Genomic DNA, 18,748 nt, shown 5'->3' on the forward strand with positions numbered 1-18,748 from the left:
TATAGCTGTTGAATGTAGAATGTGACATAGCTCATGAAGTAATCCTGCACTGATGGACTATGCAGTTACACTTGTGCTTTCGTGTGTATGTCTGCACTGAGCTGGGGTCTGATTTCCAGCCTGAAGGGACAACTAACAGTCATCCAGCTGGCATGCTAAAATTAAAGGGCACTAGCCATGGCAGTGCAACTGTTGGGACAAGCTAAGCACGTTGAGTACATGCTTATGATCTCAGATGGTACGTACTCAGGGCAGCTAGCCTATCCTGCTGCCCGTGCTTGTGCTGTCATGTTTGTAACAGGCTAGCTCAATCAGAGCTAATTTTCTAGAGCTGGGAATTGTACCTACTGCACTGGGTGTGTTCTTGTATGTGAGTACTTTCCCCATCTCAGCAGAAAACCAGGAAAGTAAATTACCCCTTCCTCCCTGCACATGCACCATTGAGAGCAGGGTGGAAGATGATTTCAGCTTCTGGGCACCCTTAGCTACAGATATTTGTAATTTAAGTCCCCAGGACTTTGCTGAGGGGCACCAAGATGAAGAAAGTCTCTGCTACAAAGACCTTACAATATAAGACTCTAGCACAGATGCAGAGCCCATCCACAGAGCCAAAGGCCTCTTCCTGCAATTAGATTGCTGCAGGCTCACTCTTGCACTTCCACTGTGGTCTGTGGAGATGGAAGTCTGCCCTTCAGGTCTTTGTGCCCCCACAGAGCCCCACTGTGGACTTGATAGTGGAAGCGGGGCCTAATAGACTGATGTAGGAAAGAGGATGGAGGGGGAAACCTAGAGGACAGTCTCTCTTAAAAAAGTTATGAATGCAAGCAACTCTTATCCAGCACCAAAGCATTGCAATGAGCTGAATTATTTAAAAGAATGTTTTGTTAATTACAAGTGACTCTTTTATTTCTTAGACTAACTAGAAACCATCACCCTAGACAACTTTTTTTGAAAATCATTCAAACCCTCCCCATCATTTTAACAGCAATAGGTGGACTAAATATTGCTACTATATGTGAAGACCTACATCTCAATGACCAGGAATGTGAAGATGAGCTCAGCATGCATTTCCCCAACAAGCTCAAAGCAAACTCAAGCTCAAAGGGCAAACTCCACATGTAATAGGATTTCAGATCATGGCGCATATATTCCCCATATGCTGAAAGCTGCGTTGTTTTCTCACATGGACAATAAAAATATATATTCACAAGGCATGTAGTATAAATTCAGCCCTCAGAATCCCTCTCTCCATCCTATAGAGTAGCTTTAGATTCTTCTACTATATACAAAATAAAACCATCTGTGTATAGGAGCAAAGCAGAGCAGAAGCAATACTTGGCCCACATGCACCTGTAGCACCTAGATTTTTAAGTGGTCGGCATCCACAAACTGAGGCCAGTTTGTCAAAAGGGCTTGCTTTTCATGTAGGCATCTAAATAAGGCTTAGATGGTGGGTGCTGAGCTATCTTGAAAATCTAGCCCTAAGAGTTCAGTCTGTGCTCCTCCTTATACAAGTGAAATTTCCATTGATTTCAGTGGATGCCTGAGCAGCCCCCAAGTTCCTAAGAAAACAATGGTTTCCTGTTGTTGAAGAGCCTAGTCCTGGGTGGTGCTGAGTGCACATGACTCCTATTAGTATTAACAGGAGTTAAGGTTGCTTGGCATGTTGCAGGCTGCTGTGAGCACTTCAGAGGTGGAAGCCCGAGGCCCTAATCCTATAAGCTGTTCTTCACAAGTGAACCTCTGCACCCAAGGAGTCTCACTGAGGTTCAGGCCTATACCCACTTGTCAGCTGGAAAGATGAGGGCCTAAAGGATCACTTCACTTTATAAGACCTACTTCCAAATCACTGCTTCTCCTAAACATGCTTCTGTTCAAGTGTCTTCTTGTGGGGGGGATCACTGGGATGACTTCAGGAAAAAAGCTGCATCACAAGGTGAGAGAGAGGTTTGAGTCATATTTCTCTTGTTTAATATGAAAAATGTTATTTACAGTAAATATTGTTGGGGTCAAAAGACATGGCAATGTCCTGTTCTGACCTCACTATCACCTCTCAGAGTGGTAGCAGGTGTCCAAGGCCTTGTGTGTCATCTTCCCAGTGACAGAGAAATCTGTGAGGTAGATTCTGGCTGTAGTCAAACTGTCTTGTTTTACTTGCACATAAACATCCCCTCTTGGGCATAAGTGGTCAAACAACAGGTGGGGTAGTCCCTTCTTTCAGGAGTCTTAGCCCAACACCAATGCCTGGTTCCCAGGGAGCAACTCTAGCTCTACCACCTTGTATCTCTCTCTCACAAATAACTAACCAGAACACTGCATGTCTCCCCAGACACTGAACACTTGCTCACATGTTAAGAGGAGGACTTGGAAGACAGTGTAGTAGTAGCTTCTGGTGATATTAGTATAACAACTCAAAGGTCTAACCTTTCTCCCCCAACCAACTCAATTTTTGTCATTTAATCAGGTGCAAAAGATATTTAACACCATATATTTTCCAATGCCAGAGATGATGGTTCTTAACTGCTCATTATTTTTCCTATATTCAGATATCTCATGTAGTAGAAGAGCTGAGTCTCTCATTTTTCCCAGACAGTTTTGCATGGCCATCAGAAAGGAAAATAAGTTTAGCTTGGTCTATGGTGAGCATGCATACAAAGATAGGGTGATTATATCTTACAAGAAGCCAAGTGCATTTTAATTTGGATTGGTTCACAAGGATTTAATTAATGCAGATAAGCAGGGGGCTCATTGAACTTGTTTACTGTGGCTGTCATTACCTTGACTTCTGTGGGGTTGCTCCTAATTTACACAGGTGTAAATAAGATCAGAATCATGCTCCTACATGGTACCTGTTCTACATAGCAAACTCATTCACAGAAATGTAGGTAGGCTTCACATTGTTTTGGGCTTCAAAAATTTTCCCTGGGCTAAATTTTCTCTTCAGTTACACATGTACAACCCCCCTGAAGTTAATGGGCTTACATGAATGTGGAAGACAAGGTAGTGGAGCTTTTTAGGGATTGCTATAGAAGGGGGAAACGTACTCAGGAAGCATAATGGGATGTTGTCAGTTAGTTTAGCACTCAGTATTAAGGTGTCTAATGTTTAAAAACTCCGTGCTCAAGAGGTTTCCTTTTTCTTAAAAAAAAAAAAAAAAAAAGTTGGGTTTGGGATATAAACTTTCCCTAACAGTGTTTGCAAACTAGCTATGCAGAGTTCCTGGTGAGAGATGAACATCAAATCAGCTTGAAATGAAACTGATCAGCCAGTTTTAGCTATAAAAGACAAAAAGTAAAGAAATGTCATAAAGTAAGCAGGGGTTGATTTTTTTGGGGGGTGGGCAAATTTGCTTAGCTGTAATCCAGGTAAGAACATTTTGTCTTTAAAAGTAGTAGCCTGATTGTTGCAGTTGCTGAGCCCCCCTAGTGGCAGCTGAAGTCGGTGGGAGCCGAGGCTTTATAAGGCCTTCTGATGTTTGAACTGAGGGGGTGACTCTTTGGCCCTAATAAAGTCAATTGCCAAACCTCCCGGTGCTCGTAAGGGAGACAGCATTTCGCTTTGTGCCCTGACAACCGTAGGTAGTGACTGCCACGAGCCGTTAGATGGCGCCCCAGTACAAGGCTGACCCCTGCGGCGGGGCCGTGCCTGCTACATCCCCCCGTGTTCGCGGACCACAGAGCTAGTGAGTCAGTGCTGCTGCTGAAGCAGTCTGCAAATCGCTCCAGCCCCCCGCGCAGCCCCTGCCTCCCCACCCGGGCCCAGGGGCGGCGCGTTGCGCGTGGGACCTTGACCTCTCGAGAAGTCAGAGCTGCAGGAAACCCGGCGGACTTTGCACAGGAAGGAGCTGAGCCGGTCGCTGAATGCAACTGAAGCAGGGGCCGTGGAAAACACTCGTTCACTTACATATTGTGCACAAAGCATCATTGCTCTTCCCCTTCCCCCCGCCCCCCGGCGCTGCACCCGCTAAAGAAAACCACTCGGCAGGCCCGTGCACGCCTGCCTGGCTCGGTCTGCCATGACACAGGCGTCAGCAGCAAAGTCACAACTCGCTGCCAGCCCGGAGCGCAGGCAGGCGTGGTCCAGGGGGACGCTGCACGAAGCGGGGGGTAGCGTTGCCCCCCCCCCTCCCCCCGCTTCCCAGCAAGCGGCAGGGGCTTCAAAGTAACCGGAGACCCTCCTTGGCCGTGGGTGACTCCAATCCTTTCAGCGCAGGCTGGGGTGTGTCATGCCCCTCGCCCCGCCGGTCGCTTTCATCTGTCCCTCGTTTCCCCCCCCCGAAAAGCAACAGCGAGTGTCCTGCGGCCGCGAACTCTGCAATGCCTCACCCGGGATTAAACACCGGCTGGGCTTGCTCGAACATCCGATGCAAATGAGCTGCTGCCTTTGCATTCACCCACCACAGCTCGGGCCCATGTATCATAGCCCCTGCACCTCCCCGGCGACTCCCCGTTCTCGGGGGGGGGTTACATAATGGAGGGTTTCCTTCGCGAGGGGCCAGCCAGAACCCAGAGCCGGCTCCCCGCCTACAACTCCCAGCATGCCCGGCCCCGTAGCGCTGAGGAATGGAACCAGCTGTGGAGGATGGCGCCTGCGCAATGCTGCGGAACCCGCTTCATAGTACCACACCCCCGGGGAGGGAGGCGGCAGCAGCAGCAGCATCTGAAACATTAAACCATCAGAGAGAGCCGGAGGGGAGGAGGAGAATGGAGTAGCCGAGCAATACAGAGGGGGAGAAAATATTAGTGAGGGGAGAGCGAGCAGGGGACTTTCTGCACGAGGGAACTCCAGAAGAAGGGAATAAGGAGGAATAATGCACTAGAAGAAGGAGGCTGATCTATCGCCCAGAGAATCAATTCAGCACCTACAGACATTGACATCCTGCTGCAGTGCCGCTACCTCCGCTGACTGATCCTGTCAATGGAGCTGGAAAATATTGTGGCCAACACTGTCTTGCTGAAAGCCAGGGAAGGTAAGAGAGAGACAGAGGGACGGAGCATCCCTGTCGCATTTGCCCTCCTGGTAGGCAAAGCACAGCCGGAGGCAGGGGGAAATGCATGCTGTCGATTTTGTAGACCCAGTGCTGTTCCCGATCGCTCTCCAAGTTGCATGTGGCTGAACCTGCGTTTAAAACGCTGCTTTTAAACAAAAGGCATTTTTTTTTATCCCCAGTGGTTGAGGGGGTTTTGTGGGAAGATGTTTTTGAGATCGCAGAGATTATCATGTTAAAATATTCACCGCGCTTCCCTCCCCCTGCTCGCAAATCGGATCCCTCAGATTGTGCTATTTCGGAGTCTATTGTTAAAGGTCAGCTGCAGATGCATTCATTCAAAAGGGTTAGCAAATATGCAAAATAGCCTTTCATTCTGTGTGGTGCGGCTGGGAGAACCCAGCCATTGCTTTATTCGGAAGTCTTAGCTGATATGACGGTGCTGGGAACTGTCCATTTTTAAGAATTTTTGAAAACCCTACTCCAGTTTTATATGGAAAAGCGAGCGGATGCAAATGGAGCGAGGTGACATGTAATTAGCTTGTACGGTGCATATGAAAAGGCGTCTCGATCTGCAAAATAATGCACGGTTTCGGAAGGGGTTTTGTGTGTGAATAGCTGAACTGCCTGTTTCTTTGCTTGCTGGGTTAGCGACAGATCATTTGTGTAAAACTGCCATTAAACGGGCCACTTTCAAAAGCAGATATCGCTAGATCGGGGAGGGGTGATGGATGTTTGAAGGGAGGGGCTAGAGACATGCGAAAAGAAAGTCATCGCTAAAAATGATTTGGGTTCATCCTTTAAAAAATGCAACAGACGTTTAAAAAAAAAAATATCCGGGCAAACTACAGAGCTAGCTGCATCGCTGAAGATGACTCTCCAAACCTTAGGTGCAGCGGATTTTCAGAGGGGGAAGTGGTTTTCTGGTTTGAATGATTAGGTTCATACTGAGCCTCTGTGCGAGATTTTCACGTCTTGTGAGGATCATAACGGAACAGCTCCTTACCCTGGCTCGCAGTATTTTAATGTGTTCATTCACCGCATTTAATGAATGAAGAACCCTTTGCCAAAAACATGATGACTCCCGTGTCTTCATTCTCTCTCCTGCCTTTTCCGCCCTCGGTCTCAGCCCTGGGTTTCTGTGACAGGCACGGATCTCAGCTGGGCTTTCATTAGATAATGCAGCAGGGTATTTATTATGTAGCTGTTACACTTGTGGGAATTAATTCACTCCTTGGCAGGTTCCATTCACTAGAAAAACCCATTGACACTTATTTCGAATGGTCTCATCCCCTCCCCCATTTCTTTACTGGGGGGGGGGGGATGGGGTGGAAGTTTCCATCAACAATTGCAGTCTTCGTTGTTTATGTGGTGTCCGCCCCTCGCCCCCACCCTCCGGTAATAACCCATTGTGATTCCAATCCTTTCACTGTCTAATCCTGATGCGTTCGAGTTCTTCTGTGTGCTAAGGTCGGTGTGAACACCTGTGTGCAAGACATTGTAGTCCACTGATGGCTAAGCGCTCCAGGGGGAGGGGGGAACTCGAGCGAGAACATCTGTGAGGAGCCACCTAGTGGTTGAAAATTATTATGCCATTCATGGCTTGGGGGAAACAAATCTCTAGCAGTCAAAATTATGACTTTTGAGATCCCTACATGTGGAGGGGCAGCAGGCTATTCTGAGTGCCGCTGCTCTAAAGGGATAGAAAGTTAATTCCTCTTTGTGTGACTATAGCAGATATGATACATATACTGCAAAATGTTTAGTGCAGAGCCAGTTCTGACAAAGGCTCCTATTTCCTGAGATTCTTTTCTCATTCCTCTGTTGGAGGAACAGCCCCTATATTATCTATAAAGTGAATTTTGTGAAGTTTTAGATTATTAGACTAATTTATTCTAAGTGGTATTAAATAAGTGGTGGTTAACCTTTATTTATGGGCTAAGGAATTAGATTTTCCTGAGAAGTCTCAGCAAGGGATTTCTGAGATTATCATACAGGAAATTTATTTGTTCATAATGTCAGGATTCCACCAGCACCCATCCTCACCGTGGCAAGAGATCTTAGTGAGAAGGAGCTCAGGAATGAAAGTTTAAGCTTCCTTATTTCATTCCTTCTCTTATGTCCAATTTGCCACCAAACTTTGGTACCTAAATGAGGAAGCAATGTTACCCTTGGGGATCTCTCACCCACAGAAATCATTTAAACAGAGATTTATTATGTACAGAAGCGTACAACATAGAGAGAACATTTCATGGAGAATGAGAAGGGAATTGGTGTGATATACAATTGCTCTTGGAGGTTACAATTTCTCTGAGATGGAATTTATTTCATGCAAGAATTGCAACCCTGATTTTTGATTGTTTTAAAATAATGTGTGGATCCAACATTGTTTAAACTTCAATATACTGAAAACAGTTACTAGAGCAAACTGTTCTAGACATGATGAAAACTGCAGGGTTTCTTGCACCCTCCTCTGACGTAGCTGGTACTGGTAACTGTCAGACAGGACACTGGCCCAGTTGGACTTCAAGTCTGATCCAATCTGGCAATTCCTATTGTCTGTCAAATAAAGGAATATTAGTGTAATAAATGAGAGAATTTAAACTACTCCACCAAGCATTATGCTATCGCATGAATGAATGTCCTAGACAAAATAGTCAAAATGCATAACAATTCTGTATAACTGAAAGGGGTATTTTGAGATTTTCCTACTAAGTAAAGCCATGAGATCCTCAGAATAAAAGATGTACTCTGTGTGTCTGTGTATAAATAAAACAGAGTGTATTCATAGAGCAAATCAGTGGATTATACTTCTCTGACTTCACAACTAGAGCATTTTTGTTTTTTGCTAGGTTTTATAATATGGCCTAGGAAAGGTGTGTCTATATTGCACAAGGTTGCGTGCACACACACAGAAAGACCTATAGCAACGAGTCTCAGAGCCTAGCTCTACTGACTTGGACTCATGGGGCTCACACTACAGGTCTAAAAATAACAGTATAGATTTATTCTCTCTCTTTTATTACATGGTTGCAAAGCCTGTGAAACTTGTTGTATATGATTCTATTTATTTTTTAAAGCAAATGCTTCATAGCAGTAGAGGTTTTTTTTAAAAATAAAAACCTAGTACACCTGGATGATCCTACAATGCTAAATGAAAGAGATGCATAAGATTGTCTTGAGGTTTCCAAGATGATACTACAAACTGCAATAAGTAAAATATTCTAAAAATAATTTGTTTTCAGAAAGCAAATGTAGATGAATGAGACACCTGCTTGCACTGAATACCAAGACTTTAAAAGAAAAATTACTTAAATAACTCAAGAGTAACTCCATCTGAAACTGAATTTGCAAAAACTTTGGCCCCAATCCTGAAAACTCTTACATATGTTCTTAACTGTATTCCCAGTTCAGCTAAGCACGTGCATAAGTAGCAGCAGGATTCGGGCCTTTACCGGTCTCTGTTATATCAAGAGTGAAGGCTTATATTAGCTGAAACAATAGGGGGACAGGGTGGGTGAGAGAGACAAGCTTTCAAGGGACCAACATGGCTGCAAGAACACTGCCCTGAAACAATAGGGACATTCTGAAAATTACAGGAACTCCACCAGCACAGGAGTGGCTCAAGAGATGGAAATGAACAAAGTAATTAAACTAAATAGTGAGGTTCACTCAGTGGCTGTGGCTTGACATTTTCTGACAAGAGAAGCAAAACATGATATCAAAGGGGCCTATTCTGCTCCCTTTGAAGGCAATGGAAGTTTTGCCTTCAATTTAAATGGGAGCATGGGGCTCAAAGTCACTGTTCTAGGGCGAGACTTCAAAATGGTTTTAAATCAAAGCTTCAGTAAGCCTGCAACATTAAATCCAGTAAGAACTATGTCAAAGACTTGGAAGTAGAGCTAGATAAATATTTTCCAGCAAATATTGGTTTTTAGAAAATTTGCTTTGGCTTTGCTTGTGCTCCCTTTATGCAAGCTCATTTTGTGATTGTTATAGGAGCACAACCAGCAGTGGAAAGTGGATTTTTTTTAAGCTGAAATTGACCTGGAAAGCAAACTTTAAATTGTTTTATACAAACAGTCACACCAGAAACCTGATGATTATAATAAAGAATTACACTCCTCCAAACAATAAACAGAACCAGTGCCCTGTGACTTATCTGACCAGTCATAACTGAACAATGCAGCTGAAATTGCAAGCCAGGGAATAAACAACTTGCACACACAAAAAAACGTAGTTGAATAACTGCAAGTAATGAATAAACTCAAGGAAAATTTTGATCTGTTTGCAGAATGTTCATGATTTTACAGGCACTACTAATCATGTAAATTATCAATTGAGTTATTAGTTGTACTCAGAAGTCTGCCTGGCTGAAACTTTTTAAATGGTATTTTTGGGTTTGCAGGTTTGTTTCTCTTTTATTTTTTTCCTCAGTTTCATCTTTCTTTTCTCAGTACACAATCATGTTACACAAACTACCAAGCTTTATGAGGTTTCAACAGAAATCATATCAGGTTTAACTAAAAGGAAAAAATAGAGATGTTGGACCATCTTTTATTAATTTGAAAAAGAACAGGCACCAAAGGTAAGAAGCATGTGAAGATAAACTAGATAGCTAAATAATAATAAGTGTAGTCCTATCCAGTCATGTCATGATTTTGGAAAACCAGGATACGTAATACACACTTGCCCAGACACTTAAGATAAAAGCAGGACACAGAGGCCTTGATGTTTCAAAAACACAAGATATAGGTAAAAAAACAATAACGGAAATCAGCAAGGAAATAGACTAGAGGGTGAGTATAATTAAGGGACAGATCTCTCCCTTTTTAATACTTGTCTCTCCCTCCCAGGTTAAGTACTTACCATGAAAGATAATGGCGGGGGGAGGGGGGGGGGGAAACACCCCCTACATATTTGTCCATTAAAGTAAGTGGAATGAATATTACTTTCAGTTTTGATACGATGCATCCATTTCAGTGATTTCAGAAAGAGTAGCTGATAAACGGACTTGTTTAAATACTCATCCAACCATGATGCACACAAAAGCAACTTTTCCTCTGGCAAACTGCGTTATTATGATAGAAGCCCCGAGGTAGCAAAATTATAGTTTGCTTTGCTTGTAGGTGAGCCAAGTTTGCCATGATGAGCCTAATCCTGTTTTCCCTATTCAGGCAAAATTCCTACTGTAAGCAGATTGGGCCCAGAATAAGCCCTCTCTCTATACATAATTTATGCTGAAACATTAGGAAGATTAGGTGGGTGAGGTAATCTGGGACCAAGGTAGCTATAACTACTCTGCATGAACCACTAGGAGCTTTACTGTGGTTGGATAACAAAAGTCACACAAAATCAGGCACTGGGAGTATGGATTGCAAGGCCAAGTTCTCTTGCAATTTCTTACCTCAGTGCAAGTGCAGCAGTGCTACCCTACTCTCCAGTCCATCCTAAATAAAGGCGTAGCCAGAACTGATTTTTTGGTAGGGCCTGTGGTTGACACGGGTGGGCACAAGCCTTGTGTCACAAGTGAAACAGAGGCTGATAAAAATTTGGGATGAACTGCTTAAAATCTGATTGGATGGGCCTGCTTTCAAAGAGGGTGGGTCATCTCTTCCTAAAACGAAAACAATTTGAAACTAAGTAAACCTCGACCAAGAAGATCTCCAACCTGTAAATGCAAAACAGAGGGTTGTAATGCAAACTCATATTAAACATAGGGGAAATCAGAAGATTTACATTCATTAATGTAGGCTCAAAATTCAGGGATTTTTTTTTTAAAGATAAAAATACACAAAACCCAATATAAATATTTTCATGTTTCTTCTTAAAAATCACTGAAAACTTTCTCTAAAAAAATGAAAGTATCCTCATGTGTGACTGAAGGGGGAAAATGCGTTGTGCTAGTGAACAAATTAGAATGTGAAATTGAGCAGGATCAATCAGTTTAATTTTGTTTTCTCTGTTCATTTCACTACACTTAGGCAGTTGGTATAAAGGGTGAAGAGTCAATTAGATTGTTCTAGCTATACCAGATGTATAACTCTAAGGTGCTATAAATAACATAGCAAAGATTTTTTTTGTTAAATATGATTATCTGGATGTCTTTTTAAACAGTTGAGACAATGTTGTCCACCTTGTGTGATGAAGAATAGGCAATGGGTAAATCATTACATTTTTTGTCCTCCTTTTCAGTGCTTAGGATAGGTATTTTCTAAAGATATTTGGAGATATTAGTATTGCCAGCCCTCGGTACTTAAAAATCTTGAGTCAGCCCCTCTACTCCCACAATGTGAGAGTGAATTAAAAATCATGCGATTAAAAAAACCCCAATAAATTTAGGGTTATTTTATTTGCCTTTGGGTTTTGAGTCTTTGGGGTTCACGTTTTCAAGCAGTTCTCAAGCATGAGAGCTAGGAGCTTGCAAGGAAAGTGAGAGAACACTGAGATTCTTACATAATCACAAGACTCCATGAACTGAGGCTTTTTTAAAAAAAACCCACAAAGACTTACAAAGACTTACAAAATCACAAGTTGGCATCACTTTGTTTGGCTGTAACAATGTTCTTGAATAGGATTTTTTTATTATAAAAAAGTGGTTACAGAGTATAAGGGAGAGTGAATAAAAACAATAAACAGGACAATAAAATACACATGAAATACAAGTTCTAAAACTCATCCAGATGGTCATGGTTCTGTATCTCTCACTGCATGTTTAAAAATAATAATGGCTCTTCTAGAGGGCATATTCTAGTTTGGAATCCACTATCTTTCAAAGAGCGCTTTGTCCTATAAAGACTGATGAGAAGAGTAAATCTTATGTAAAGTACTAACAATTTGATTAAATAACCAAAAAGCGAGTGGTGATTGTGTAGATGCTCTTTGACAAGCTTCAGCTCTTTCAAAGCCTGAAAGACATTGTCCTGTCTGGTTTAAGGTATTGCATGCATGCACAGGAGTTTTCTTTAGACAACATAATGCTAAAATATATTGCTAGATTCTTTACAAATTTGTTAAGTTTTAGAAATAACTGAAGTGGTGGTCATGGTCATTAGTTTTAAAGAAGGGCCAGTTTGGAAGAGAAACTATTAATTTTCTCAAATATTGAATTTCAAAAGAATGGTTATACAAAAACCCAATCAAAGCAAAAAACAAAACAAAAAACACACAACCCACTAAAAACACAACAGAAATATGATTTTTTTTCCTTTTTAGGGATGACAGAGATACTAAAAGAAACCTATACTTATGCCACCCAAGCAGGTCCTTTGATGACGCTAACCAAATGGGATGCTCTATTTTTATGGTTCTCATAGTGTTTTTGTATAAAGAGCAAAAATGTGAAATGAGCCAGTCCTGAAATTGCTGTATTTTTAACTTCCCTTTCCTGAAGATACCAGTACAGATCTGAGCGTATCCTTATTGGCAATAGATTAGCAATATATCTTAAGCAAGACAAACACTCTATCCAAGAACTCAGCTGTAGGACAAGAATTTTAAAAAGGGCAATAGAACTGGACAGGGCATATTTAGAAGGAGAGAGATTCACTTTAGTGACAGACCATATCTGGTGGCAATGACTCGTGTAACTCATCTCCTAATGGAACATTAACGTGCATATGATTATTGTAATTTGACTTTAGCAAGGTTCATAAACCATTATAGCTGAATACAGCTTCTGATTTCTTGTCCTCCAGCCCATTAGAGGTGATACTTAAAAAAATAACCCTATTGTAAGGAAAATCTCAGTTATTGCTATAAAAATACAGGAAATCAGCACATGATGAAACCAAAGTAGGTCAACTCTTTTGAGTTAAAGGGAAGATCATTCCAGGAGAGACCAAGAAATAGATAAATTCCAAGAATGGAATTGGGAATCACTTTGCCTCAAATATAGTAAATCAGCATGAATGAGACCGTTTACTTTTAAATAGAGGATTAAAAATCATACTATTCCCTTTAAAGCATGTAACCATTTCTTCTTGAAAAATCTGTCTCAGGAGTTTAGACTATTTTCATGATGATCTAGCTTAGATGAATCAGGAAAACCACTAAAATGTCAGTTTCTTGGCCTTCACAAAGTTTGTGAACTTTGTGCTAAAGAGCCAGTGGGTAACAGCAAAAACCATTACATAAAATGAGATTGATACAGTATTCATAGTGGGGTTTCATTCTTGGTTATTCTGTTCTTGTTCTTGGAGCTGGGAAGGCGGGAAGAGGCAAAATTTGCTTTAAATCAGTTTCAGTTTGTTTTGCACTTCTGGGGCTGTGTGGAGGCCGACCTGATACCTGATGTAAGTCAGAGCAACACTGATGCTGATCTACCTTACGCTCCACTCCCCTTGGCCTTCTATGGATGTATCTGTTGATTACTGAGTCAGTCTACTATGGTGTATAGTTTGCCCTTGCTATGTAGAGCCCTTGGAGATTTCAGGTTCTGTTCTGCCCAGAAGAGTAGGACGTGGGCTTCTTTTTTATTTTGAAGAGACTAGGACTATATCCCTCTCTATCTGTTGACATACAATATGGCTTAGGAATTGGCTTTTATAATCAGTATACTATGGCCTGATAGTCACTCAGCTTGTTTGGTTTGTCTTCCTGGTAAAAACTATATAATAGTCTATTAGGTCATTAACCTGATAATATATTGGAAACTATTAATTCCTGGTATATATTGGAATTTCTGGATCAAACATTAACTTCAGGACTTGAATAGCGCTACTTTTATCTGCTCATTTAACCCAATGGGATTATTTTCCTCAAATGGAAAATAAAAAAACTTTTACTTATGGAGAGAATGCCTTTACTGGTGTCTTCATATGGTCCTGCTCTGAAAGGAGGTAGTCAATTATCTTCACTAAAAAACAATCAAACAAGGAATTTACAGTATTTCTTGGGAAACCAACACAATTTGTGGGATTGTGGTAGCATTTTGGTTTTTTTCTGTATTAGATTAAAGAATTTGGGTAAAGATTTCTGAGGTCATGTCTATACCTTGATTAGAGTATGTGATTCCTAGATCGAGCAGACAGACATACTCTCACTAGCTCTGACCTGTCTAGCACACAAAATATAGTGTATCCATGGCAGCGGGATCTGCCCCCCAAGTATGTATTCATCTGAGACCGTAGGCACATACTCATTGTTCACAGAGTATAAAGCCAAAAGAGACCACTGTGATCATCTAGTCTAATCTCTTGAAAAACAGAGGCTATGGGACTTATCTGAATTAATTCCTGTCAGAACTGGAGCATATCTTTTAGACAAACATCTAGCCTTGATTTAAAAATTGCCAGTAATGCAGAAGCTATCACAACCTTTGATATGTTGTTCCAATGGTAAATTATCCTCATTGTTAAAAATTTTCACCTTATTTCTCGTCCGAATTTGTGTTTTATCATTCTACTGGTACCTCGACCTAACTACAGTGTGTGTGTTTGTGGGAGAGAGGGAGAGAGATCAGTCACTCTGATAAATAACTTAGGAATGGAAGAAATGAACAGAAGCCTTTGCCTGATCCAGATCCATGCTTTTTCCATTTATAAATTGGATTACCTCCATGCGCTCATAGATGCTGAAGACCACTCAGAAGCTACAGCCAGCGAAGAATATAATGGCTCTTCTACTTAACAGTGCTAACCTCAGGGAGCATGTTATACCACTGCTCCAAAGACTGCTCTAGTCTATTTGCTCCTGACTGCAATACAAAGTGTTATTAGTGATCATAAGTCCCGTAAGAGTTGAGGCTTAGATGGTCTTTCAAACAGCTATCTCCATGAATTGCTGTGATAGGTGAGATTCGCCAGTGTGCTCCCGTTCACATTAACCAAAGAAGAACATCTTCTAGGTGCTGAGGGCAGGATGTTTTTAATGGAGGGTTCGAGGCTCCAAGCCTGCACTGGACTTGCTGGTATAGGAGTATGCAGATCCTTGAGCCAGAATGGGGCCTAAATTTGTTCTTTAGAATGTACTGTAGCATCCCTCAGCATTTAATTGTCAATCTTGGTTGACATTATCCAGCTGAATGTGGAACTGATTCTCCTCTCTCACTTTTTGTATACTAGTGTAACTCTGTTTACTTTATTGGAGTCACTCCTGATTTAGACTGGGGTAAAGCACGTGCCTAACTTTAAGCATGTGTAGTCACACTGCAGTGAATGGGAGTTCTTGCAAGCCCAAGCAAGATAACAATCTGGTCCCATAAGTGCATTTGGAGGGGAAAAAAATCTAAAACCAAACCCTTTTTCAGATGAAGTTGTTTTCCTCCATAAAAATCTATGAAGCCTCTTTTATCATTGCTGGGCAGGAGACTTTACACCCATAACTACCATTAAAATGGGAGTTAAGGGAATTAAAACCAATAGTAAACGGTTCCATAACCATATACACAGGAAGAAAACAAAGAAAGAAAAAGTGGGACCGCTAAACTGGGTTGGAGGTTAAGGATAATCTAGGCATGGCCCAATATCTAAACAAATGCTTTGCCTCAGTTTTTAATAAGGCCAATGAAGATTTTAGGGATAATGGCAGGGGGGCTAATGGGACTGAGGATATGGAGTTAGAAATGACCACATCTGAGGTAGAAGCCAAACTCAAACTGCTTAATGGGACTAAATTGGGGGGCCCGGATAATCTCCATCCAAGGATATTAAAGGAACTGGCACATGAAATTGGCCATTAGCAAGGATTTTTAATGAATCTGTAAACCCAGGGGTTGTATCGTAAGACTAGAGAATTGCTACCACAGTTCCTATTTTTAAGAAAGGGAAAAAAAGTGATCCGGGTAATTACAGGCTTGGTAGTTTGACCTCAGTGGCATGCAAGGTGTTGGAAAAATTTTTAAAAGAAAAAGTAGTTAAGGACATCGAGGTTAACGGTAATTGGGACAAAATACAACATGATTTTACAAAAGGTAGATTGTGCCAGACCAACCTGATCTCCTTTTTTGAGAAGATAACAGATTTTTTAGACAAAGGGAATACGGTGCATCTAATTTACCTAGATTTCAGCAAGGCATTTGATATAGTTCCACATGGGGAATTATTAGTTAAATTGGAAAATATAGGGATTAATATGAAAATTGAAAGGTGGATAAGGAACTGGTTAAAGGGGAGACTACAATGAGTCATACTGAAAGGTGAATGCTCAGGTTGGAGGGAGGTTCCAAGTGGAGTTCCTCAGAGATCAGTTTTGGGATCAATCTTATTTAACCTTTTTATTACTGACCTTGGCACAAAAAGTGGGAATGTGCTAATAAAGTTTGCGGATGACACAAAGTTGGGAGGTATTGCTAATACAGAGAAAGATCGGGATATCATACAGGAAGATCTGGATGAACTTGTAAACTGGAGTAATAGAAATAGGATGAAATTTAATAGTGGGAAGTGCAAGGTCATGCACTTAGGGACTGATAACAAGAACTTTTGCTATAAGATGGGAACGCATCAGTTGGAAGTGACAGAGGAGGAGAAGGACCTGGGTGTTCTGGTTGATCACAGGATGACTATGAGCCGCCAATGTGATGTGGCTGTGAAAAAAGCTAATGTGGTCCTAGGGTGCATCAGGCGAGGTATTTCCAGTAGAGATAGGGAGGTGTTAGTACCATTATACAAGGCATTGGTCAGACCTCAACTGGAATACTGTATGCAGTTCCAGTCTCCCATGTTTAAGAAATATGAGTTCAAACTGGAACAAGTGCAGAGAAGGGCTAGTAGGATAATCCAAGGAATGGAAAACCTGCCTTACGAGAGGAGACTCAAAGAGCTTGGCTTGCTTAGCCTAAACAAAAGAAGGTTGAGGGGAGATATGATTGCTCTCTATAAATACATCAGAGGGATAAATACCAGAGAGGGAGAGGAGTTAAAGTTCAGCACCAGTGTGGACACAAGAACAAATGGATATAAACTGGCCATCAGGAAGTTTAGACTTCAAATTAGACTAAGGTTTCTAACCATCACGGGAGTGAAGTTCTGGAACAGCCTTCCAAGGGGAGCAGTGGGGGCAAGAAACCTAGCTGGCTTCAAGACTGAGCTTAATAAAATTATGAAGGGATGGCATGATGGGACAGTCTAATTTTCGCAATTGACTGATCTTTGACTACTAGCGGTAAATATGTCCAATGGCCTATGATGGGATGTTAGATGTGGTGGGTTCTGAGTTACTACAAAGAATTCTTTCTGGGTGTCTGGCTGGTGAGTCTTGCCCACATGCTCAGGGTTTAACCATATTTGGGGTCAGGAAGGAATTTCCCCCCAGGGCAGTTTGTCATAGGCCCTTGGGGTTTTTTGCCTTCCTCTGCAGCATGAGGCACAGGTTACTTGCTGGTGGATTCTCTGTACCTTGAAGTCTTTAAATCATTATTTGAGGACTTCAATAACTCAGTCTTAGGTTAGGGGTCTATTACAGTAGTGGGTGGGTGAAGTTCTGTGGCCTGCGATGTGCCAGAGGTCAGACTAGATAATCATCATGGTCCCTTCTGACCTTATAGTCTATGAGTCTTATAGTCTATGAGTATCATTTTAAATTGAGCAATGTTGTATATGATGTAACAATGAACGGGAAGAAAACCAACCAGTCTTCATTTCATACAGGCATGTAATTTAAACAATAAAAAGATGATATAATCCTAATATTTCTTTAAGAGACCACAGGATATGAAATTAAATTAAAAGTCCAGGAAAATAAAGAACCCTGCAGTTTGATTACACTGTGCTGGATTATCTTTGTAATTATTTTGCTTGGAGGATTTAAAAATGCACATTGCTTTGTCAGAAAGATTAGACAGCGAGCAAGAATTTAAGTAAATATTCTTAAAAAGAAAATCCCACAAACAGTCAAGCATTTCTTGGAAATTTTGCAAGGATACTAGTTAAACTGAAAGGACAAAACATAACAAGAATGATGGGAAAGATGGATGACGCAGTGAATGGCTGCAGAACTCATGTAGTAATAATCCAGCTGCTTCTATTTCATGTCATGTCTTTTCATATGCATTTGAAGAAACTGACAAGAACACTTATTCAAAGAAGACATGCCAGGCTGAAAGGATACAAATATACACAAGTCCGAGGAGTACAATAATGCTAATAATAATAACAAAGGAGGGATATCTCTATGTGCTTGTGGATAAACACAATTTATTTATTCATAATTAATTTTTCTTTTGTGACAGAGCCATGGATGAGGTTTCCTTATAAAATAATTTTAGGCCCTAATCCTACAAACGTTTATGAATGTGTTTAATTTTAAGCATATGAGTAGTCTCACTGACTTCATTGAGACTACTGACATGTTTAAAATTAAGTGCATGAGTAAACGTCTGTAAGAGTGTGACTTTAAGGATCAGTCTGTTCTAGTTTGCACTGGTGCAGTTCCGCTGAAGTCAACAGGGTTAGACAGATGTAACTGGGAGTGAATTTGGCCATAAGCACCTGGAGATGGCAAAGACCTATCAAATCGTCATCCCAGCATAGGAATACATTCTACTGTATATTCTCCAGTGCTTTACCCAGTGTTGATTTAAATGATTCAAGAGATGGGGATTCTGCTACCTCCTATGGGAGACTCTTGCAGTCTGAGAGATCTAATTTTTCCTTGACGATTCTGTTTAAATTTTCCTTTACTCATTCTCATTACTCCGAATTACCATCCTAACCAGTTCCTCTGGCTCCTTGGAGTTCACACCCTCCAGATACTTGTCATTACATTTACCTTTCGCTATTATCTAACCAACTTTAACACTTCAGTTCTTTCCCCGCTCAG

At 41.3% G+C, this 18,748-nt stretch overlaps 1 protein-coding gene across 5 annotated transcripts in view; it reads left to right on the forward strand.

Moving 5' to 3' along the window:
- The first annotated feature begins 4,701 nt into the window (after positions 1-4,701).
- Positions 4,702-18,748, forward strand: part of GRK5 (G protein-coupled receptor kinase 5) — a 218,490-nt gene continuing 204,443 nt past the window's right edge. For all 5 annotated transcript variants that reach the window (XR_010922183.1, XR_010922184.1, XR_010922185.1 and 2 more), the window contains exon 1: positions 4,702-4,969. Coding sequence is in view for 2 of the 5 variants with exons in the window: in XM_067561319.1 (XP_067417420.1) it covers positions 4,918-4,969 (52 nt within the window). In the remaining 3 variants the exon portion in view is untranslated. The remainder of the gene's footprint in view (positions 4,970-18,748) is intronic.

This window comes from Emydura macquarii, unplaced genomic scaffold (genome assembly GCF_026122565.2).
Source record: "Emydura macquarii macquarii isolate MOO-44397 ecotype Brisbane River unplaced genomic scaffold, CSIRO-AGI_Emac_v2 contig_2372, whole genome shotgun sequence".
In the NCBI taxonomy this organism is placed as follows: domain Eukaryota; kingdom Metazoa; phylum Chordata; order Testudines; family Chelidae; genus Emydura; species Emydura macquarii.